General features: G+C 36.4%; 1 protein-coding gene across 4 annotated transcripts in view; it reads left to right on the forward strand.

Moving 5' to 3' along the window:
* The window catches only part of SOX6 (SRY-box transcription factor 6), a 2230635-nt gene extending 2206115 nt beyond the window's left edge, over positions 1-24520 (forward strand). For all 4 annotated transcript variants that reach the window (XM_044082775.1, XM_044082774.1, XM_044082776.1 and 1 more), the window contains 2 exons: positions 2640-2856; positions 22790-24520. In XM_044082775.1, the coding sequence (XP_043938710.1) occupies positions 2640-2856; positions 22790-23093 (521 nt within the window). In that variant the 3' untranslated portion in view covers positions 23094-24520. The remainder of the gene's footprint in view (positions 1-2639; positions 2857-22789) is intronic.
* The last annotated feature ends 207 nt before the right edge of the window (positions 24521-24727 follow it).

The following is a 24727-nucleotide window of genomic DNA, read 5'->3' on the forward strand; positions in this document are numbered from 1 at the left end:
TACTGGTAAAACTGTGATTTTGTGCAGAGATTAGCGAAGTTATTTTTTACTTACAAATGTGTTATATCACAATAGTTCTTTGTAAGAATATTTAAACACAAGCTCTGCCTTTTCTCAAATGCTTGCTTTATCCACTATTCCAATGACCATTGTTGTCCTCGTTTACTATGTTGTTTGTTTTAGCTGTCTCATACTTCTATTTGATGATATTCTCAAGGGCTAAGCAGATCATACAAACTTTGCTGAAATGCTGTTCTGATGACAAGGTGGTCTTGAAAAGCTGAATGTAAGAACATGGAATGAATGCAAATGGTTTACAGTTAGATGGCTTTAAAGAATGTATCAAGGATGAATGATGTTTCACGTATTCTTTCCAAATGCACTTTGGTGGAAATGGCAACAGGGGACTAAATACTGACGCATACTAAAAAGACAAATCTGTAGCTAAAGGAACTAAAACAAAACAATACAAAACAAAAATAAAACGTGTTCCTGTTTTACAATATGCAAGCCTACATTGTATTATATAAATGTTATAGAACTCTATCAGTGAAACATAAAGACCCTATCCATGAAGTAATCATGTGACTGAGTTTCAACAAGACCGCCTGCACCAACACCTAGTTATCAGATGATGTTGGTAAGGGCCACATCATATCAGTATGGTCTAGCTTATGTTAACACTATAACTAGTATCTGCCATGACATTCCTAACCAGGCACCCAACAGTGTTAATGTAGTGCAGTTTTTCTGACTGAATAATTATGTACATTATTAACATATGGACAGAAGTCTGTGTGGTCTGTAGTGTAAACTCCTTTTTAATTTTATTTTTATTTATTTTTTAATTAGGCAAAATGGCCATCAGACATTTTTCAGCTATAGCACTGACCAAGTGGTGTATTATAATAGCTACACAAAAATAAAAAGAGATATAAATAACACTGTAAAATATGCATGCATATATTATATAGTTACATTACATGACAGCAAGATATCTTGTGAGACCACAGACTGTGCGGATATGGATTATAAAGTTCAAAACTAGTTGTTGTCTTGAAGATTATCATGCTTGGGGAAGACAGAGCAACTGCATTCCTGCAAATGGGAGGATGCTACAGAGTCTATTTGTTATACATGCCAGTCAAGTAGGGTAGATGAGTACTAACTCAGTTTGACAGTTTGAAAGAAACCATGGCATGCCACAGAGATATAATTTGCTGAAACAAATATGAATGAATGCTGAGGCTGCAGTCAAAATGTGCGAAGGATTTCTGGGTGTATCTAATCACTGACTAACTGGATGAGAAGAGGCAGGTGAAAAGCAGCACTTGTAGGATGAGTTATGGGTTGGGGGTCCTGATCCCTGCCAGAAAAAAAAAAAGAGTAGAGATATCGTTCCCATTGTCTGCTACCATAGAAAAAAGGTCTTCACTAGCTGCAAGGTTCAATTGCTTGCTGTCTTAGGATGGCCATGTGGACCAGCACATGATAAATTGTGGTGGTCTTTAGGCAGATAGTGTCACCAGAATGAGGAAAGAATCTGAGATCAGATACCACTTTCTGTGACTCTTCATACAAAGAGTTGTTTGGAGTCTGAGCTATGTGAGAATGAGGGGCAAGCTGCTGTTTATTGAGGCTCTAGATACAAGATCTTTGACATATATTGAACAAGGCCCTTTGACAACAACCATCACTTTTTTAAGAAGAGCCTTCTTCCTGCAACTTTATATGTTTAGGGATATTTTGCTTGTCCATAACATTCTAGTGAAGACTGGGGCTGGCTAGGAGGACTTATGAAGTAAAACTATCCAGGTTACTTTTACACCCAAATAACTCATGGACTAATTGACTTATACCAGATGTAACTTGCTGATAAATACAACCACTGAATTCTTATGCAACATGACACATCATTTTTTTTAAGAAAGAATAGTGCCCATAGTAGTTATAACCACATCAAAATAATTTAATGCTACAAATTGATAATTCCATTCATTATTGGGCAAGATAAAGTAAAGCCTACACTAAGTGTACATGATATGTATTCAAGGACATTCTTATCACAATTTTTGCACTTTCTAGACACTCAGAAAGATTAGAGTAAGTGTACACATAGTATATACTTTCTGGTAACCTTTATGAATCCTTGCCAATATTTAAAGATGCAAGAATATCAGCAGGAAAACTAAAATTAGGAGGAAGAATCTGAGAGTTATGTCTATGTTGCCTCTTCACTCAGGACCTTGTACAGTTAGTGTAGGCATTGTTGAATCCCAGAGATTTATTATTAAGGCATGACTCCATTTCCCTGTGTTTGTAGAATCACTCACCAATGAATATTAATAAAGCTTTGCATAAGTCTTAAAAGCACAAAAAATGTTGTATTCCAAAACATTTTTATCTACAGATGGAAGTATGACTGGTAATACTGTCAATTTATTGTTTACTAGGAAAGTGCAACAATATATATATATATATATATATATATATATATATATATATATATATATATATATATATATGTGTGTGTGTGTGTGTGTGTGTGTGTGTGTGTGTGTATATATATATATATATATATATATATATATATATATCTTTTTTAAAATTTATTTTTAATTATTGTTCTTGGTATTCAGGTTCTCGATGGAAAGCTATGTCAAATCAAGAGAAGCAACCATACTATGAAGAACAAGCACGACTTAGTAAAATACATCTAGAGAAGTACCCTAATTATAAATATAAACCCCGACCAAAACGTACCTGCATTGTTGATGGAAAGAAATTACGTATTGGCGAGTATAAGCAGCTGATGAGGTCAAGAAGACAGGAAATGAGACAATTCTTCACAGTAGGGTGAGTTCATGTTGATAAAAATGGAACACAAAGAACAAATTTAATTTGGAATGTTGATGAATAAATCATAAGTTCTTGCTTAAGACACCTGAGTATTTGACTTTCAGTCTCTTTTATAAAATGAAAATGTTATACTATCAAATTGTGCCCATCTGTTTTGAGAAGTAGAAGCTGCCAGAAAAGTTGTAGTAGTTTTGATTGACACCTTTTCATGTCTGCCTTGTAGTGTTACTGCTGTCATCTATGAAGGCCACAAGCACTTATTTTACTTGATCAGTACACCAAGGAAAACAATTCACATTGGCCTGATAATAAGCTGGCAAATAAAATCATTCTGATGTGTCTTCATATATATTAAGATGATGATAACCACTGACCACTCCTTTCTATTTCTAGTTCATATGGTAGCCTTAATGCCAGTTATTGACGCTTGGTAATCTAAAAAGCTTGATTGAAGTATTCTAAACAATAGTCCTTTGGTGTTTAGATATGATTTAAACCTACTTCTACTCAGAAATGGAATAAATTATTATGTTGTACTAGTAGATTTGTTCAAAGTAAAGCTATTTAATAATCAGTGCAATACAGATTCCTGAGTTATTTGCCTTTTTTTTCTTTTTCATAGCTATGGTCTTGCTCAGTGAAGCTGTTGTATTCTGTAGGATTTGAAAGGGTGATGTTTAATTACATACTGTGAAAATCTCTTGATTTCATGAAAAAATTGAAACTCACTACTTTATCTTTCGTATCTCATCAAGGTGGAGTAGTACAGGTGGAAAGTATTCTTACATAACAAACAACTGCTTTATATAAAAATGAATTAAATCTGGTTGAATTCTTTTTATGTTTGATTTTGGACAGAAGTGTGCTAAATTTTATCCACCTTTGTTAATTTTTTTCCTCAGTGGAAGGAAGGTTTATTTATATGTTAGAGATATTCTACGGCATTTATATTTTATAGACTGTATACTTATTGTGTAACATGGATAAATGAAGTTTTCTTTATAAACTCATTAGTTGCACAGAGAATACAATTGAACATTTGGAATTTCCAGTTTGCTGGCAACATTTAATTATTGGGTATATTTTTTATATTATTCTAATATACAACTGGATACTGTTAAAAGCAAAGCTAGTTAGGAGAGCTTGTTTAATAAATGATCAGGATGACTGACTCATAACATACCTGAATTTCAAATGTCTTTTATACAAAGAGGGTTTCAATTGACCGTTTTAAAATCATAAGTTGGGTAGTTACTAAAGAAGAAGAGAGAGGGAGAAACACATTGAGATACACTAAACTAGCCTATGCTTTCTGTTAATGATGAATGAGAAGAATCTAGCAGTGATGGTTTTGAGAACCATATGGTTAGGATGCTGACTGACTTTGGCGCAAGCAATGCCTGTGAAGTCCATTGTAGGTAACATCTAGAAGTTACTCAGCAAACCCAGGTAGGTCTGAAGTAATGAGTCATACTGTATTTTTTTCATTCAGAAAGGGGAGAATACATTATAAAATGTTAGGAATGTTGTGTCAGTGGTTACTGACTCCAGAAGAAGTAAAGGATTTTTTTTCTTGCAGATGTAAACAGTTGGAATGATATTTTTCATGACTAACCAACAATGCGGTTTATCTGCTCACATATGAATCTTCATCTCTATTTTATGTAGACCAAAGTACTAGGAACATGTAACAAAGAATTATGAATCACTGTTATTCAATTAAGACAAAGGAAACGTATAACATTTTAAACAAGCACTGGCATCTCTGTAGTAACAACAAACAATTTTCACTTTGTATACTAGAAAAAATGTGACAACAGATGGGGCAGTGATTTTGAGTTCCTTCTAGAAAGGAAAGAATTGTTTCAGCAGATGAAATGGTTCCAGTATTCCACCTGGCCTTAATGAAGGTGTGAATACTAAATTGGATTTGAAGGGCATGGAACTGAAATGAATCATTCTGATTGGTTTTGATATATATGAACTGATACATGTAGTTTTTTGCTTTTATTTTATATGTACATTTTAATGTGTAAATGTGTTGAAATTTCTATGACAATGTACAAAATATTTTCAATGGATGTTTTTACATCACATGACTTTATGCCTTTATTAAACCAAGTTCCCATGTCTTATTAATTTTCCCAATGAAGTCACACTTTTATTACTATGTCTTTATTTATTTGCATTTTGTTTACCGGGAAAGTCCACCGGGCCTTAGAGAACCCATTTTCAGTGGAGGCCCAGGGAGAAAAGCTTCACTGTACAATCAATTTAACAAATTAAATTACAAAATTACAAAAATTTGAATTTCAAAGTAAATTATAAAAATGTGAATTACAGAGTAAACACCATAAGAAAAATGTAGAATAGTATAATGTAAACAATCAAGCAGTATAAGTAAAGGTTTACATTCTGTAATTTATTTATAATCTCAATCTACAGTAGTACTTTCTCACCAGATAAAGTATGGTTGATAACAGATAGTTATATTTAGCATAACTAATGAAAGTGCTGAACTGCTATTTATGAATAAACCTTTTTAGATGTCACTGCTGTCTCTGAGTTAAAATATACTTTACTTCATACACACACACACACACACACACACACACACACACACACACACACACACACACACACACATACACAGATGGATGGGTGTGTGTATCATAAAACATCAATACTTCAAAGTATGAATGAAAAAATAACTATCATTCAAATCTAATATGATTGAAAACTACAGAAAACAAAGAGTTATATATATGCCAAGAATGCACAACAGTGGGTTAATGGCAAATTCTCCTCCCTACTGCAACTTGATTTCATACAGAAAACAGCCAACAAGTGTTTGATATTCTGAGAATCTGATCTTATGAACTATGGCCATGTATGTACATTATGTATATTTATGTGTGGTGTGTGTGTGTGTGTGTGTGTGTGTGTGTGTGTGTGTGTGTGTGTGTGTGTGTGTGCTTGTATACACACGTGCTATACATATATGTGTGTGTGTAAAGATTTTTCAAGGGCACTGCAGTCTCTGAGCTACAATTTATTTTACTATATAGATAGAGAGATATTTGTATGTCTGTATATGTGTGGTTTGTGCATCTATGCAAATATATGAAATAGGTTTGAATAAACAGTAGAAATTGGCAACACACTGACATTTAATAGTATTGCAGTAATGCATAACTAAGGCAGAGACATATTTAAAAAATGCATAATATACACTGATGTATAATGTTATGTTACAGAAACAGATGATAGCTGTTCTGCAAGTGTAATTACAAAGCAAGACTGTTAAGCTGAGTCAACTATTTATTGTATGTATATTACAGCAATAACAATAAGCTCTGAAACATATGCATTCATTTTCTTTATATGTGTGTTTCTGTCTTTTTATTTTAAACCATTTAGGATTCTGTCCTTTCAAGTTTCAGATGGTACTTTGGTCCAGTATTCTAGACTTTTAGTAAATCTCTCTTACCAACTGTACAACCAAAAGTGGGTCTATATAATAAGGAGGATACATTGTTTTATCAGAGGGAATACACATGCTCTCTAAATCTTAGTTCTAATAGTAAAGATAGATTGTCTCTTTCTTTCATTATTTTGAAGATAATGTTAGCCAAAAAAAGAGTACCTCTTTAAGTAACTGGAAAATAATGATTCTTTTTACAGAAGCAGAAAATAATTTTTTGTGTGGACTGGAAATAAAGATAAACCCATAAACTGTATTAAGTGCAACTTGCAGAAGTTGTATATTGGTGTTAGACTGAAAGGATGTTGATGGAAGGCATATTTAATTTTAAGTACGAGTACATATTGTGTTACTGCTTTAAAAGTAAGGGAAGATATAACAGCCTGTAACATTTTTGTAGCTGGTACAGGTTATTTTGTGTCTGTTGTAGCTTTTTGTTTTGTTTTGCTTTGTTTTCTGACCAGGAATCCCCTAGTGTTGTGGGCTGGGTCCTCTCCTGTTTGGCACCTAATTTTCTGAAGTAAAAGCCTATATCAAAGGGCTCTGGCTAAGTAAGTGTGCAGATGACTGCAACCTAGGAGCAGTCATTGAATTCCCAAATTGCTTAGCAATCCTACAGGAAGGTTTGTCTCAAATAAATAACTGGTATAAAAATCATAGACTGAAACTAAATGCCAGGAAATGCATTATCGTATCATTCGAAAATGATACAATGCCAGTTGGTGCATTACTGGATCCTTTGTAAAGTAATCTATCCCAGGGATCAACCACATTGACAGAACACCCCTAAGAGTTGACCCAGTTGTTCAGGATTTGGGAACTTATGTGGAGAGTGACCTAACATTTGACCAACATGTGTATACTGTTGTAAGAAAGTCCTTCGATATTGCATAGATTATAAACAAAGGGATTGTGTCTAGATCTAGGGATGGCCTCTGCCTCCCTTTACTCAGTTCTTTTTAGGACAGTCATTGAATATAATGCCCCCTTTGGCATGTATCCATCCAGACACAAGCAGTAAATGAATGCAGTCAGAGATACCTTACTAAAAGGACACATGGCCTAAACAACATGCCCTACATGGACCGACTCAGAGACCTGTCATTATACTCAGTATCCTACAGACTGCTAATAGCTGACCTCGGTTTGGCATACAAGACATCCTCTGACCCATTACCAATGGATTTACTGCACATCAGCAAGTGAAATGGCATCAGAAATATTTGAAATATGAAGCTAAACCTCTCCTGCAACATCAACAGAATAATTTAGAAGGATGGGTATATCTCTCAGATGATACTGCAGCTGTGGAACAGGCTCCCCATCCGCATAAAACAAAGTTCATCCCTTTTCAGCCATGACACTGACCAAGTGTTGTATTACAATAGTTGCACAAAAATAAAAAGTGTTCTAAATAACACTGTACAGTATGCATATTCTCTATAATTAAAGTACATAACAGCAAGAGTTCTTGTGAGAACACATTGTGTGTTGTTAGGGAGTAGAAAGTTTACAACTAGTTGTCATGAAAATTGTCATGCTTGAGATAGAATTGCTTTCCTACAATTGGGAGAATGTTACAGGAGCTATTTGTTATACTTGCCTGTCAAGTAAGGAAGATGAGTGCTAACTAAGTTTGAAATAAGGAAACCGTGACATGATATAGGTTGCTGAAACACTGAGGGAGTGATATGGCTGAATGCCCAGACTGCAGTCAAAATGTGTGAAGGATTTCTGGGCGTATCTGATCACTGACTAATTAGGTGGGAAGAGGCAGGGGAAAAGCAGCACTTGCAGTATGAATTATGGGTAAGGGAGTTCTGATCTCTGCCAGGAAAAAAAAAGTGTATGGATATCTATCCCATTCTCTGTGCAACCTAGATCTATGGACAGGAAATAGAAAATGTGCTCCAGGACTGCCACCTGTACTACTAATGTACAGAGGGAGCTCCTAAATGCTTTATTCCATGCAAGAGTAAAATTATCTATGGTACGATAACATTTATTCTCATTAGGGGTAATATATAATTATTGACCATGGGATTGGTAAGGGAAATCTCTAACCAAATGGAATAGTTTATTTTCAAGCACTAAAAGGGAAATTGGCTAGACTTAAACTGGCCCACAAGGGCAGCTAGCTTAGTACTTACCTATGATTTTGTACTAATTTTAAATGTTAGAGTAAGGTCTAAGGTAATGCTTGTGCATCTTTTTTTGGTATCTGTGGAAAGTTATTACTTTGGGTCTATGTCAGATAAATGAAAACGCAATCTCTCGAATGCTCGTATGAACAAATAATCATAACATCTAAATTTGTATCATGGGGGCCTGCACCCCCCCTCACTCCCCGCTAAATATATATTCCTACACTGTGGTCACACTACAGTGAGGAAAGGGCAAATATCCCACTCTTCACTATACTGCAGTCCCAAAATACCACTTCCAATGTTATGATTATTCGCTCATATGAGCGTTCGAGAGATTGCGTTTTCGTTTATCTAAAGTAGACCCATTACTTCAGGGACCCTTGATGAGCAGTGGAGTAGTTTCAAATAATAACTTGAGGGGAAACAAATAATATCACTGGAAACTTGTTTATTGTGTTCAGTCTGGAACAAATCCACACCCCAATCCACTCTACAAACCTACTGGGAACTTAGAAAGAAAGCAAGCAGCAAATTAAACAAGACAAAATAAATTACTACTCAGAAAACCAATCAAAGCACTGCAATAACCTGCAAAAATTCTGGACAGCTATAAACAGTGTACTTACCATGTAAAGTTAGTACTCCCCCTCCTACTTCTAATAATTCAGGCAATATTGCTACTCAGTTTAACAAATTTACATAAACTGTTTTAGCACTGTCCAACAATCAAACCCCCTCGCCTATCAGAGCTACCACTGCTTTATACAATGTTAAATCCAGCTTCTCACTGCAACCTGTAGCTACAGAGATGATCAAAAAACTGCTTAAAAAACTAAAACCCACCACATTAGCTGCTGACAACTTACCTGCCAATTTCCTAAAAATAACAACAGATGGAATAGCCTAACCTGCATCAATTCTTATCAACATGTTCATAGCAGAACAAGTCCCTCCCATTTGGAAAATCTCTTATGTTACACCACTACATAAAGATGGCTCTTCAACAGATCTCTCTAACTACTGCCCAATTGCAATATTATCACCACTGTCTAAAATACTAGAGAGGGTCATTCACATGGAAGGTACTGATTACCTGCATACTAACCAACACTCAGCATGGCTTTCAATCATGTCATAGTACATCAACTGCTCTAATGTCATTCACCAGTACTGTCAACTATCACAGGAACAGCAGTAAATATGTATCCTCTATCTTCCTTGACCTATCAAAAGCCTTTGATATGGTTTCTCATAGTAAACTTCTAAACGTTCTCTCCAAACTAAACTTTTGTCAGTCTACCCTTGTCTGGTTCCAGGATTACCGTACTGGATACCAGCAAGCAGTATCTTGGTAAAAGGCATTATCACCCCTTCTACCAGTGACTCTAGGTGTCCCCCAAAGCTCAATCTGAGGCCCACTATTATTTTCAATTTGTTTTACATATAACCTCCACACTTCAACTCCACAAGCCTCTCTCATCCAATATGCAGATGATCTGGCAGTGATATGTGCTGCTTCCTCAATTCAAGAACTTCAAAACTTAACACATCAATCCTTTCTAGCAGTTGAGACCTGGCTTAGAAATTCACAGCTAATTTCAACCCCCCCCCCCAAAAGCAAAGGTATGATTTTCCAACCCACTAAATCAGCCTTACCCACTAACACTTCCAACATTGTATCACTAAATACCACCACAATCTCCCCATCACCACATACCAAACTTTTAGGAGTCAAAATTGACTGCAACTTAAAATTTGACATTCACGTTTCACAGACAGTAAAAAAAGTTCATAAAAAACTCAGAACATTGTAGAGAAACAAACACTACTTTACTAAAAATACTAAAGCTACCATTGTCCAATCTCACTTAATCTCTACACTGCTGTACACAGCTCCTATACTCAGAAATCTAAAAAAAAATATCAGAGCTAACAAAACTTAAATCCTGTTATAACAAAATTGCCAGATATGCTACAAACTTACCAGCTAGAGCCCACCATTGTATAGCACTCAAGCAACTCAACTGGCTAGAGCTCCCCCACCTCCTTCATTACAACCAGTTAACCATGGCCCATAAAATACTCTATGAACCTGAGAAAACACCTGCACTACAAATATTACTTCAGCCATATGCCGCTAACAGAACCCTATTCTCCACTAACAAATATCACTTAAAAATCAAGTCAACCAAAAATCAAGCAGGAGATTCCCTTTTCTCAAATTGTACAAAAAATCTGGAATGCACTACCAGAAAACATTACAACCGTTAAATCTCTAGCCCAGTTTAAAACAGCACTAAAACCCACTTATTCAACAAATGGATGTGTCCTTGCTCTACTCCAAACTAACTTCTTACTGTAAGTATGCTATTACCTTTGCTTCAGTCACTGACTATCTCCCTCTGTCTATTCTATTACCTATGCCTCTTAGCGTACTAACATTCACAGTACTATACCACTGTACAGCTGATGACATATTACACTAGACGTCAATTTATTTTGTAAACTATAATTAGAAAGTGTTTAATGTCATATTGGTCTCTGTATTTAGTTACACAGAAATGTATAATGATGTAATGTCTCTCTATTTATTATTTAATCTTTTGATGCCTACTGATTTCAGTCTAAACTTACTATGTATTATCTAAACTTAGTAATCCATTAATTAGCCTTTATGTATAACTGCTTGTCCAAACTGTATCTAAGCTAGTGTTTAATTGTTTTTGCAACTGTATACTACTGATGTACTGTACTTCTGATGTTCAATGTGGATTTTGCAACTGTATACTACTGATGTACTGTACTTCTGATGTTCAATGTGGAGCTTTTCTCCCTGGTCCTCCGCTGGAAAAGGACATGTGTCCAGTCGGACCTTCCCTGTAAACAAATGTAAAATAAATAAAATAAAAATTATTATATTTTTTCTTAATAAGCACCACTAGGAATGCAAGACATGCAGATCTACGCCATTTGTTTGAAAAGCATTGTCTTGATAAAGGGAATTACAGTGAGCAAAAAAATGCCGGCACATTTACTACTTCATTTTATGATTTGATAAGCATACGTTTATTGCCAGTCGTACAGAGCTGTTCATAGAAAAATATATACAAGTATACACACATTCCCATGCACAGACAAACACACATTCTCTCTCTCTTTCTCTCTGTCTTTCTATATATGGGTCCCTATCAGTTGATTGAGTTTTCTGAAACTCGAAATTCATATGGTTGAGACCATATGATTGAGTTTTTGAAAGCCCAAAGCTTTTGAATGCAGATTGTGGTACATTGTGGATTGGGAAATTTGGCTATTTCCTCATTGTAGTGCGATCCCAGAGTTGGTATATATAATTTGCAGGGGGTGTGGGGGGCACAAGGGGAAATGCCACCATGCAAAAATGTAAAAAAGGTATATTTTTTTTTAGGTTTGAGTTTCTGGAAACTTGATCATATGGTCTCGACCATATGAATTTCAAGTTACTGAAAACTTGATCATCTGACATAGACCTATATATATATATATATATATATATATATATATATATGTGTGTGTGTGTGTGTGTGTGTGTGTGTGTGTGTGTGTGTGTGTGTGTGTGTGTGTGTGTGTGTGTGTGTGTGTGTGTGTGTGTGTGTGTGTGTGTGTGTGTGTGTGTGTGTGTGTGTGTGTACATAAATTCATATGTAGATATTGTGATGCCCCTGCACTGGCCCAGTAATCAAAGAGTCTCAGTCCTCACCACTAGCACCAGTGAGGGATGTGCACATTGGGAGGATAATAAGTACACACACACAGTAAAGTGCAATTTCCCTTAAGAGCACACAGAGATCACAGTCAGTCTGGGCTGATGTCTGACTCTTTCTCCAGATCCCCAATATGACTCCCCAGTGGCACAGCTATAGAGTTAAGATCTCAGCCGAGTGGTCAAGCCAAAATCTCCAGCACCCACTCTGTCCAACCAGTGCTTCATGTCCCTACCCAAGTAGCTGGCACACAAACACACACACACACACACACACACACACACACACACACACACACACACACACACACACAAACACTTTGAGATTTGATTTATTTACAAACACACAGACACTCCTGGGGAAGTCTGGCACAGGTTTACTAGCTATGCCTTCCTCTGCCCTGCCTATAAGGTAGTTATCACTGCCACCAACCACTACTTGTCAGCTACTCTAAGGCCCTTACAAAGGGTGCCCAATCCTACTGTGTAATGTTACTATTATCCAAATGGTAAGTGTGACCAAGAGCAAGGCTGTTGGCGTGGCCTATACAGTGTCACCAGATACATATGTAAGTACTCTAAGAGCTTAAATATCTCTAAACAAACCAGTCACAATTAAAAGATTTAAATCTATTTAATAATAAATAATAAAAGAACAAGACAATACTCAAATAACACAGAAACTACAGAGTTAAGAATCACAGGAAATATTTTAAAACAACATTGCAGGACAGTCTGAAATAAATACAGAAAACATCTAAACTAATCTTTACTATATTCCTATCTATATCTAAAAGATACTATGCCCTAAATAACTTACTTACAGAGCAAGGCAAATGCAGATGATGGATGTGTATAGGTCCAGGACAAGATACAAAATGCACAGACTTTCTCTGAGAGAGTTCTTAAATTAATAATCAACATTACTGCTGTGTTAGCTTTGATGACATCAGTCTTTGTCACCTGATTTCAGTTCCTAGGCTAAACAGATAATTAGAATTTAACACCTCTGTGTCAAAAATACATATATCTCAGAAGTGTGCAGCAGCTAGGAAGTCATAGAGCAATAAAAACACTTTTACATTTGAAACCTAGTAATTAATTCTGTTTCAAAACAATAGCAAAACCTCTAGCTCTAGACATTCTGTCTGCTTGCTGCACTGAAACTGAGATAACACAATCATAAAACAACTTCCACTTATTTTCTTGAAGTTTTGCAAGTTAACTCTGTATGTTCCAGCTTCTAAAACCTACATTTGCACAGGTATATAGTTTATATACATTTCTGCTCTTTTTCAGTAGGGTACACTGTGATCACATTCTTGAAGCTCAGTATATAGCATACAGTGCAACCCACACTTCTGCACCAGTAGTTTAATATACACATAACATATAGTTCTCTTACATTTGTAAGACAAGTATATGAATCATATTATATATATATATATATATATATATATATATATATATATATATCTTCATGCTGGACTGATTTTTATGAAGATAATGGTAACACTCTACTGGTCCACAGGGCCAGGCCCCTTTGATTAGTGTGGCTAGGCGACACCATCGATAATGTGCTGAATTCGCAGACCACACAAGGAGATGACTGTTGGAAGGAGTCCAGAGGAAAAACACGAGAACTGGTGCATAGAGTGGATGTGAAAGGGTATGACCAAAGACTAGTGGAGCTATAGCTGTTCTTACCCTAGACCTTACTAGAGAAGAGGCATAAGAGGCATGTTATATGTGCTTATGGTCATGTCACTTATGTGTGAGTGAGCTGTCCTGAATAGGCAAGAAGGGTACAGGAGAAAGGGACACAGGCAGCACATTATAAGTGCCAGCTACTCTCAGGATCTTCAAAAAACACTTTTCGACAAAGGTAACTATGGACTGTAGGGATGGACTACAAAATGGGAGAGAAAGAAGGAGCCAAAGAAACACCCACAAAGGCTTGGAACAGGTGATAAAAGGTCAAGGAGAAAGGAGGGATGGATAAAGAAGAGATGATAATTAAATGCACTTAAAGACAGACTAGCTTTTAACTGTATTTCTGCCATCAAGTAAGTGGCTTCACAGGAGTAATGTGCAGTTGTCTGAAGTAAATTAAACTATTTGGCTACTGTGTGTTTGTGTTAAACTCACTTAAAATGCATCAAGTCCATAATTATTATTTATTTTTACTTGAATTAGATGTCTGATGTTTGTACAGTCAGCAATGAGGATCTAATTATTGGGTAAAGGGACTGTCTGTGGATGGGAATGGCTGACCTGGGCTGTCATGATCAGGTTAAATAGTCATTAGTATGACTTTGCATGGCCAGTGTGCACTTATGTAAAGCAATTTGGATTACTTTACCATGGCCATTTTTTGTAATCACAACAGTACATGTGATGTATACACAGTTAAGTGTCTATAATTGATAGGCATAGACATTGGTGGATTATAATAATGACCGTTTAAGTGGTCTTAGATCAGGAATTTGAATCCAGAAAACAAGGAGTACTTATATGCTGTTTAAAAAGTATGTAGTGGCATGGTTTGAAAACAACTCAGGGCATGAGGTACAGTTAACCCACGACTGATACAATGGACAACTGTGTCAAATGCCACTAAGCAGAACTCTAACTAGGCAGTCAGGCAGCAGCACCACCCCGACATCTAAAGTTAGAGTTTATTTATTTATTTTATTTTGTTTTATTTTCCTTTGCTGATCAGGTTAGTATCATTAGGCTAGTAGCCTGTTTTCAAAGAAGACCCAAGGTGGTATTTACAGATGTATAGGTATATAGGCATATAAATTTTTGCATCCAAACTGTTGCAAGGAGATTTGCTGAATTCTTAACATGGAGATCCTTCTTACAATTAATCACAATGAATTTCCTTCTCATTTAAATAATTGCAGTTGTAGATTATGGCTGCTTAAATGCTTTTCCAACTACAGGCAGCTGTAGTGCAGTGATATATTGGGAGCTTATAACACTCTCTGATTGTTTGCACCAGAGGTAGCCAGACCTCTCACCCATTCTTACAATCACTAGATTATAAATATATTAAAAAATACACAAACATGAGTAGTTATGCTTAGACCCAGCCAGCAAGACACCCTTTATTACCATACTAGGAGCAATCTCAATGCTGAGTTAGGTCTAGAATGCAGAACAACATGCATTACAGTTATTGTAGTCTTTGTCATGAGATGCAAGCTATGTAAAGGCCACTTTGTTAAGAAACATGCTGGAAAATGCAGAGTTTATGCTGGGAAGATAGATAAATGAGTATCACAACCCACTGATAGTTTTTTTTTTTTTTAGATTAGGATATGCAGTGTGCCCCTTTACAGTGATGAAAAAAAGCCCAAGAGAAGAGACAGTGTAGTAGATAAAAAGGAAGGAAATCTGAAGGCAAACCAAGAGGAATACCTTGTTAGACACTGTTAGACAATGTCCAGTCCACAATGTGTCAACTTGTTAGACACTGTTAGACAATGTCCAGTCCACAATGTGTTACCTTGTTAGACACTCTTAGACAATGTCCAGTCCACAACGTGTTACCTTGTTAGACACTGTTAAACAATATCCAGGCCACAATGTGTTACCTTGTTAGACACTGTTAAACAATGTCCAGTCCACAATTTGTTAACCAGTTAGACACTGTTAGACAATGTCCAGGCCACAATGTGTTACCTTGTTAAACACTGTTAGACAATGTCCAGGCCACAATGTGTTACCTTGTTAGACACTGTTAGACAATGTCCAGGCAACAATGTGTTACCTTGTTAGACAATGTCCAGTCCACAATGTGTTACTTTGTTAGACACTGTTAGACAATGTCCAGGCCACAATGTGTTACCTTGTTAGACACTGTTAGACAATGTCCAGGCCACAATGCGTTACCTTATTAGACACTGTTAGACAATGTCCAGTCCACAATGTGTTACCTAGTTAGACAATATTAGACAATGTCCAGGCCACAATGTGTTACCTTGTTAGACACTGTTAGACAATGTCCAGGCCACAATGTGTTACCCAGTTAGACAGTGTTAGACAATGTCCAGTCCACAATGTGTTACCCAGTTAGACACTGTTAGACAATGTCCAGGCCACAATGTGTTACCTTGTTAGACACTGTTAGACAATGTCCAGGCCACAATGTGTTACCTTGTTATTCACTGTTATACAATGTCCAGGCCACAATGTGTTACCTAGTTAGACAGTTAGACAATGTCCAGGCCACAATGTGTTACCTTGTTGGACACTGTTAGACAATGTCCAGGCCACAATGTGTTTCTTTGGTGCATACCTGAAATCAAGGAGACAATGTCTGAGTAATCTAGCAAAAGCAGCTGATCCCTGCATATGAAAATATTCTCATCACTTGGTTATATGCTAAACTGTGTTGAATGAAGGAGGCCTAATTGTGGAGGTAAACAGCACATTCATGATTTTTTGGGAAGAGGATGATTGCTGAGTTGCTAAACAGGCATGGATGCACAGCACACCTCTCAACTGCCCACATTTTCACAGAATGTCCAGATTTTTGCCTTATATTTTTGGTGTGTTCTTCATAAATTTTGTGGTTTTCTGGCAAATCATTGAGGATTGAAATAATTAAATAATACTAAATAATGACAGACATTTGAGTTTCAGACTTAATATCCTTCAGAAAATACATAATAGTTCAAAACCTGTTATTCTAGCAACTTTCTATGTTTATATATATATCTATATGTGACGCCTGTGCCCTGGCCCAGCAATCAAGGAGCCTCAATCCTCACCACTAATATCAGAGAGGATGACTCCTAGAAGAGGAAAGCATAACTAATATACACAGTAAAGTACAGTTTCCCTCAAGTGCACACAGAGATCACAGTCAGTCTGGGGCTGGTTGCTCCCTTGCTCACCAGGTCCCCAATAAGACTCCCCACTGGCATAGCTATAGGGTCCAGGTCTCAGCCTAGCTGGGCAAGCTAAAACCTCCAGAAACCTCTCTGTCCAACCAGTGCTTTGTGTCCCTGCCCATGTAGCTAACACAACACACACTTTGAGAAGAGGTTATACAACCACACAGACCCTCCTGGGAAAAGGCTGGCACAGGTTCTCCAGCTGTGCCCCTGTTTCCCAGACCATACAGTAGTAATTCCTGCCACCACCCAGCTAATATTATCAGCTACTTAAAGGCCCTTAAAAGGGTGCCCAATTATTACTGTGCAATATTATTATCCAATGGTAGTATGACTCACAGTCAAGGCTTAATTTGGAGTGACTTAGACAGTAATATCTGTAAACATGTAATGTACTTTACAGGTTAAATTATCTCTACATAAACCAGCCACAGATAAAGGTTTTAAAATATTTAATAATAAATAATTAAAACACAAGACAAAACTACTACAGTACAATGCTACACAAGTTCAGATATCACACAGAAACTTAAAACAATATCGTAGGAAAGATGTGATTCCAAAGAAAAATACTTAGGTCTAACTTTCTTCTAAATTTAACTATTCCTAAGAGAAATCACAGTGCTATAATCCTACTTACATACATAAAGAGCAAGCAGTGCTGGGTTAGATGTCCAAGATCAAAATGCTTACAGTCTCTCACTGAACAATAGTTTTTAAACACTAACCAACAGCTCTGATGAGGCCCTCCCAAACATAATTTTGACACTTAGGCTTTCTCAGGCCACAAACTGCATTATTTAGCAAGCTAACACCTGCTCAGGAAACTACAACAATGCAAGGCATTTCACATATACACTCTAACAGAAACTAGAGCAATAAAGCACCTCCCACATGTAAATTCTGGCCCTTAACTTTAACCTTAAACCAATGGGCATCAAACTTTCATCCAGACCTGGAGATGACTTGTAAAAATCAAAGAGATTCATAAGATCTTTTCAGCTTCAAAAGACACATTTGAAATGCTTGTTTGGTTTTCCTTACAGCAGATGGCAATGTTGCAACAATCTTGAAGTTCACAGTGTTTTCTTTCATTTAAAAACACAAACCTGTATTTTACATTTATATATACAGTTGATAGAATTATGTATCAAATTCTATTTGACTAGGCTGGCAGCCTTCGCCCATCTTCCTCTAATCTTCACACTATATGTTCATATATGTATAAAACCTCTTAACCCCTACCCAACATGGCTTTCAGCCAAACCATAGTAATGCCACTGCCCTCTTATCTTATACTCATACAGTTGCAAAGGCTAGAGATAATAATCAACTTGTGTCCTGTCTCTTTCTTGACCTATCCAAAGCATTTGATACTGTCTCTCACTCTCTACAACTAACAAAACTAACCAACCTTAACCTCTGTCCTCCCACCTTGCAGTGGTTCTCTAGCTACCTTACTAATAGACTACAATCAGTCTGATGGCTCATTACCTGCTCCCCTTCTTGCCTGTAGAAACAGGGGTCCCCCAGGGTTCAATCCTAGACCCCCTTCTATTCAATATCTTTGCCAACCAGCTCCACTCTGCTTGCAGTCACTCAACTCTTATTCAATATGCAGATGACTCAACACTCATAACCAGATCTGACAACATGACACAACTTCATTCACATACTCAGAGTACATTCATTGCTGTAGAAAACTGGCTCACTGAAAATCAACTTATTCTAAACGCTAAGAAAACTAAACTCTTAATCTTCCTACCAAAATCACTCTCACACCACAAACCCACCTCCTCCATCTCTTCACTAAACAACACAGTTATCAAGGTTGATCCACATACTAAACTACTGGGCACCATAATAGATGACCAATTAAAATTTGATCTGCACATTCATCAGTGTATCAAAAAGACACACCAAAAACTGAGGTTACTGTATCATAACAAAAAATTCCTTACGCTAGATGCCAAAGTATCTCTAGCTAGGGCATTCCTACTGCCATGCCTCCTCTATGTCGCTCCAATACTCATAAACCTACACTCCACATTACTCTCTGAACATGAACAAACATATAATAAAATCACCAGATTTGCAACAAACCAACCTTATAAATTACACCATTGCATCACATTAAAACAACTGCAATGGCCAGAGTTCCACCATCAACTACTTATCTCACAGCTACAGATCTCACATTCTTTTCTTCACAAACCTACTGCCTGCACCTCCCTCTCCTCCTTTGTATCTTTCTACAGCCCCACTAGGCCTCTTAGAAGCTCTAAGCAACAACTTCTTGACATACATAAACCTAACAAAAACATTGGTAAGCTTCTTTATAATTACAATGTGTCTATATATATATATATATATATATATATATATATATATATATATATATATATATATATACACTATTAGAAACATCACAAATACAAATCAATTCAAAGAACAACTAAACATTTCTTTTTAAGCTCATGGACATGCCATTGCCAGGACCCTACATGAACCTCCCTTTCTCACCAACTTTTTTTCTCTTCCTCTGCCATCTCCTCTCCCACTCTTATAACCTTATAGCTACTTCTCTTCAGAATCTCCTCTCTCTCACATTTCCCTAGTATCAACTCCTTTCTGCCTCTTATTTTATTTTTCTTACATTCCATGCCTCATCTGTAGATACATATTGTAGCTGTCAGATCCTCTTCTTAATTGATCTCACTTTGATTTGTTTGGTTGTAACTGTATTTTTGCTTAATTTGTTTGTGCATATTCCATGTATTATTGTATATGTTTACTATACTGTGTGGCTTAAAATTTCTTTTTATATGATTATTTTATGTAACTCCACGGGTCTCCACTGAAAATGGGCTTCTAGCTCATTTGGACCAACCCGGTTAACAAATGTCAAATAAAATAAATAAATAAATAAATTATATGAGCAGCATTTAAAATATGTCCCTATTTTTGGGCCTTTGTCCCCCCATTATTTCAGTCTTTGCCCAGATTTCCTGAACTGAGAGGTTGAGAGGTATGATGCACAGCTATTTCACCTATTTGAAAAAGCATAAAATGTCAATATGCAACAAAAGAGATATATTTGGAGGGAAGAACAGTTGATATTTAAAACTCTGACTGGCATTGAGGATAATGTTTAATCACACTAAGCCTAATTTACAGGAGGTGAGTACCTCTGCCTGCATTCAAGCTTTGCCCTTGTCTTCTCTTCTCGTGGCATGAATGTCAAGGCAACTAAAGTTTTCATGCCACAAGATGGACCAGGTGGAGACAGATTTATGCAAGTGGATCCAAGATGGAAGTTAAAAACAACTTAGATCAAGTGTCCTGAAATAGCTGGATAGATAAGGACAAAGTAATACTGTTGTAACATTATATATATTATTGTACTGCAGCAGCCTAAGGTCATACAATTTTTCCATGCTGTCCAGGCTGTGGTCACACTAGTAGAATACTCTACAACCAAGTCTAAGGTTGCCATACTCCCTGGTGCAAGTCAAAGCCAAGGATGTGACCATGCTTATGGGTCACTGAATAAGAGTCTGAACAAATTTGAAGTCCTTCCTAAAACAAGTGAATTCTTTTAAAAAGAGACACTGATGTCTGACTATGCCAGTTATTTAGCTTTTCCAAAATTATCCAGTTGGGCTACCTAATATCAAGGTGAGAAAGAATCAAGTTCCTTAAATAATATCATGCACATGGATGGATAGTTACATGTGGAGCTATCAACAGCTTATTCAAGTACCCATGTCATAACCAGAGGGATGCAATTCCTACTACTAAACTAAAAAAGCAGTATTACTGAGCAGTAAAATATCCTAACCCCACACCAGATCCTGTTCTTCTTCAGTTATTGAATATCACAGGACAGTAGAAGGGCTCACTGCAGCTGCCAGGGAAGGACTGAGGTTTTCAACCAGCTTAGTCTAAATTGTGAATGTGAGGTTAAATGGTTAAATTTATGCATCAAATTTGTACTGCAGATGTATCTTACATTATACTACAGAACCACAAACAAGCCTTTGAATGACAAGTTTTCACTAAGTGGCTGAAGGAAATACCAGGATCCAAGAATACCTTCTGTGATATAGAGAAACAAGAGCCTGAGTGGAGTGTCCTGTAATGATTATTCAGCAGTACCAGTGCCAACTTTCAATCCTTAAACCCCTTGAAAAAGAACAAAAGCAGCCATTGTCCAGTGTCTACTCGATATATGAACTCTGTGGCATATTTTAAAACATGACGGGGAAACTAGGGGTGGAATGCCACAGTGAGATCCCGATCATAAACCAGCTTGTTAAAAGAATTTTGAAAATATAGAGAATAAAATGGCGCCTAGAAAATGCTAATCTAGCACTTTCAGTTTTCTGACTGCATTTATTCCACCACTACAGTAATGTTGGCAAAGATGAGTAATAAAAAAATATTTGTTTGTTAAAACAGTGTGTACAGAAGTCCAATGTTGATACAGAGGAAATGCAACTAGGCACATTAGACACTCAGTCAACAGAAAGTTTCACAGATATGATTATTTGGTTTCACATGCAGTAAAAACAGAAACTTAGATTAAGGAATAAGTAACATTTCAAGTTTCAAGGTTATCAACAGTAATTTTATTCTTCAAACATAAAAAAAATACTACAACTTTAAAGTAGTGTTTCATCACTGCAGACTGTTTAGTCCTGCATTAGGTGAATTATACAATTTTCCACTTTGATGTCTGACAAGGGGGTCTTTAGTGTGGAGTATGTATGTGTTTCCTTTATCTGTTTGGATGTTCTCCAGTTGTTCTTCCTTCTCAAAACTCAAAGGCATGCTGTAGGTGGACAAGTAGTCATCTATTTTTCCACTGGGTACATTGTGTGTGTGTGTGTGTGTGTGTGTGTGTGTGTGTGTGTGTGTCAGGGGGCTGTGAGTATTTGTGTCTCTAGATCTAATGCCTGTGTTTGTGTCTGTGTCTGAGGATATGTGCATCCTATGACTGCAGGCTAGTGTCCTAACTAGGATTACTTTCCCTGCTTTGCAACCAGTGGGTGGTGCGAGAAGGTCTGAATCCCCTGTGACCCTGAATTAGATTAAGTGGGAAGTCAGAGAATTTTTATAGGTTTTAGACAAGGTACACAGTGGCAGTTTAATCCTGAGATCAATATTCTTATTTTTTTTTTGTTCGTGTCTTTATTTGCTACATTAATTGATTTGGTTTTAAAAAGGTAAGCCAGTAGGAAACATTTGTATTTTTACTATCAACTACATTCACTATGTGTTAGTGGTTAAAGAACTTGCCCTGAATCACAGTGATGTCTAGTAAAGATTGCAGAATATACCCCTGGACAGCATTTTAAAGTTCTTTAGCAGTTCTAGGTCTTAACTTCCTGGGACTAACTGCCACAAGTTGAATTATCTTAAATTAATATCATGCTTCTATGCATATCCCTATGGAGTACAGATTCACAAGATTGGCTAAACATACTGAGAAAACTACATGAATGTTTCATATCTATTAAATATTAAGAGTGTTAACCTTGTTCCTTTCATATCTTAAACAATAATTGCATTCAAATGTATATTTACAAGTGCTATTCTTCTTTATAGATTTAGCAGTCTGAATTTCATACCTATTTGTCTTCCTTTACAGACAGCAGCCACAGATGCCAATCACCACAGCAACAGGTGTAGTTTATCCTGGAAGCCTCAGTATGGCAACAACCACACCCTCACCTCATATGACATCTGACTGCTCTAGCACCTCTGGTAGCCCTGAACCCGGTATGCCAGTTATTCAGAGCACTTATGACTTGAAGACGGACAGTAGCAGTATTGTTGGCAATGACATGATGAATGGAGAAGATGACATGGAAATGTATGATGATTATGAAGATGATCCTAAGTCAGACTATAGCAGTGACAATGAAAATCAAGAAGTAGTTGGTGCCAATTAAGAATAACGGCAATTGAACTATGGCCATTTTCGAAAACAAAGGGGAAAAAAACATTCTTAATGAGCCTGCATGCATATGTGGCTCCCACAGATACATCAGCAAAATTGGTCTTAAAAGTTTTATAATATTTAAACATTTTTATGGATGTTTATTTTTGTTTTTCATAAACATTTTTTTTGGTTAAGGCCAATAAAGAGTTGGCACATCTGGACTTGAAAGGATATATAAATTCAGAAGAATTTTACTGTCTTAACTTTTCTGTGTTTCTTCTCCTCTCCTTCTTTGTCTTCTTAGTTTGGATGCTGTCAGAGGGTTATGTTACAGTTTTCAAAAGGGGTTATGCATTCTCTCTCTCAGGTATGCTGTGCCGGCCAACAGGTTGTGAATGTGTGTTAATCTGAATTATTTAAAACAATGGAAAAAAAATCAAGTTTGCAGATGTGCTTAAGCACTGACATTGTTTATATTATTGAGTTCTGCTCTTTCTCCTTATAGTGTATTTGATCTTCTGATGTGCCAAAAGTTTCTTAAATTTTCTTTTAACATGTCTTATAAAAGACACTACAAAGTCTTAGACAATCTTTTGACATCTTAATGAAACCATGCTTATAGATTTTTTTTTCTGCAAGTGATGGCAAAGTACTCAGGAAACTGGAGATGGGATGCTGTTAAGTGGCAGATTTGATTGCCATATTGCATGAACCCAAAAGCTTTTGCCATTCAATGAGCCATTGTGTGTTAAATTCAGAGCAAGCTCAACAGAATGATCACTAGTTATGGACAAAAACAGGGCTAGGCAATTAGAGCCTACCACAAACAGCACCTCAAAACTCTTTAAGGACTCTTGCATTCAGTGCTAATAGGTATGCTCTTAAATTATTGATGCATTCCAGAATGTCAAGGGGCCAAATTCATCTGTACCGCTGATGAAGTTTGAGAGTGAAGAAAGAAAGAAAGCTGGCAGCATATTTGCAGTCATTTACAAGTCTTATTTACTATACATTTCACCCTGTATATCAGGTTCTGAATGTGAAGGCAGTTCTGCCTACAGCAGTGAAGTTTATACAATATTGGAATGCCTTATATGAAAGACCCTCATGACAGTATTTATTTCATATGAAATAAGAATCTAATAATTAATAAAACAATGACACTGCATTTCAGCTGCCTGCATTTGTGTGAAACAGTTATAAAACAGCTAGCTACTAAAACATCCTTCATTTATTCTATTTTGCTAGTAACAGTGCAATTTGAACAATGAGCATCTCATATAGGATATAAGTACTGAGGTGATCGCTATTGTAATATTTATTTTACATAACGAACAAGATTAATGTTTTTCATTTAGTTTCTGTAAACATATTCATTACATTAGAGTAACATATATATATATATATATATATATATATATATATATATATATATATATATATATATATATATGGGTCTGCCTGATAACACAGACACGCGAAATCACCGACACCACAAAACCGAAAGTTCAAAAACATGAAACTTCACAGGCCCGACAAACCACAATCCCAACAATCAACAAACAAAACAAGTCCCCTGTCCAAAAAGCACACACACAACACAAGCACACCAAAACCTTACAAACCTACACTAAACCTTACATA

Source organism: Protopterus annectens, chromosome 9.part0 (assembly GCF_019279795.1).
Source record: "Protopterus annectens isolate FY-2018-M chromosome 9.part0, PAN1.0, whole genome shotgun sequence".
In the NCBI taxonomy this organism is placed as follows: Eukaryota; Metazoa; Chordata; order Ceratodontiformes; family Protopteridae; genus Protopterus; species Protopterus annectens.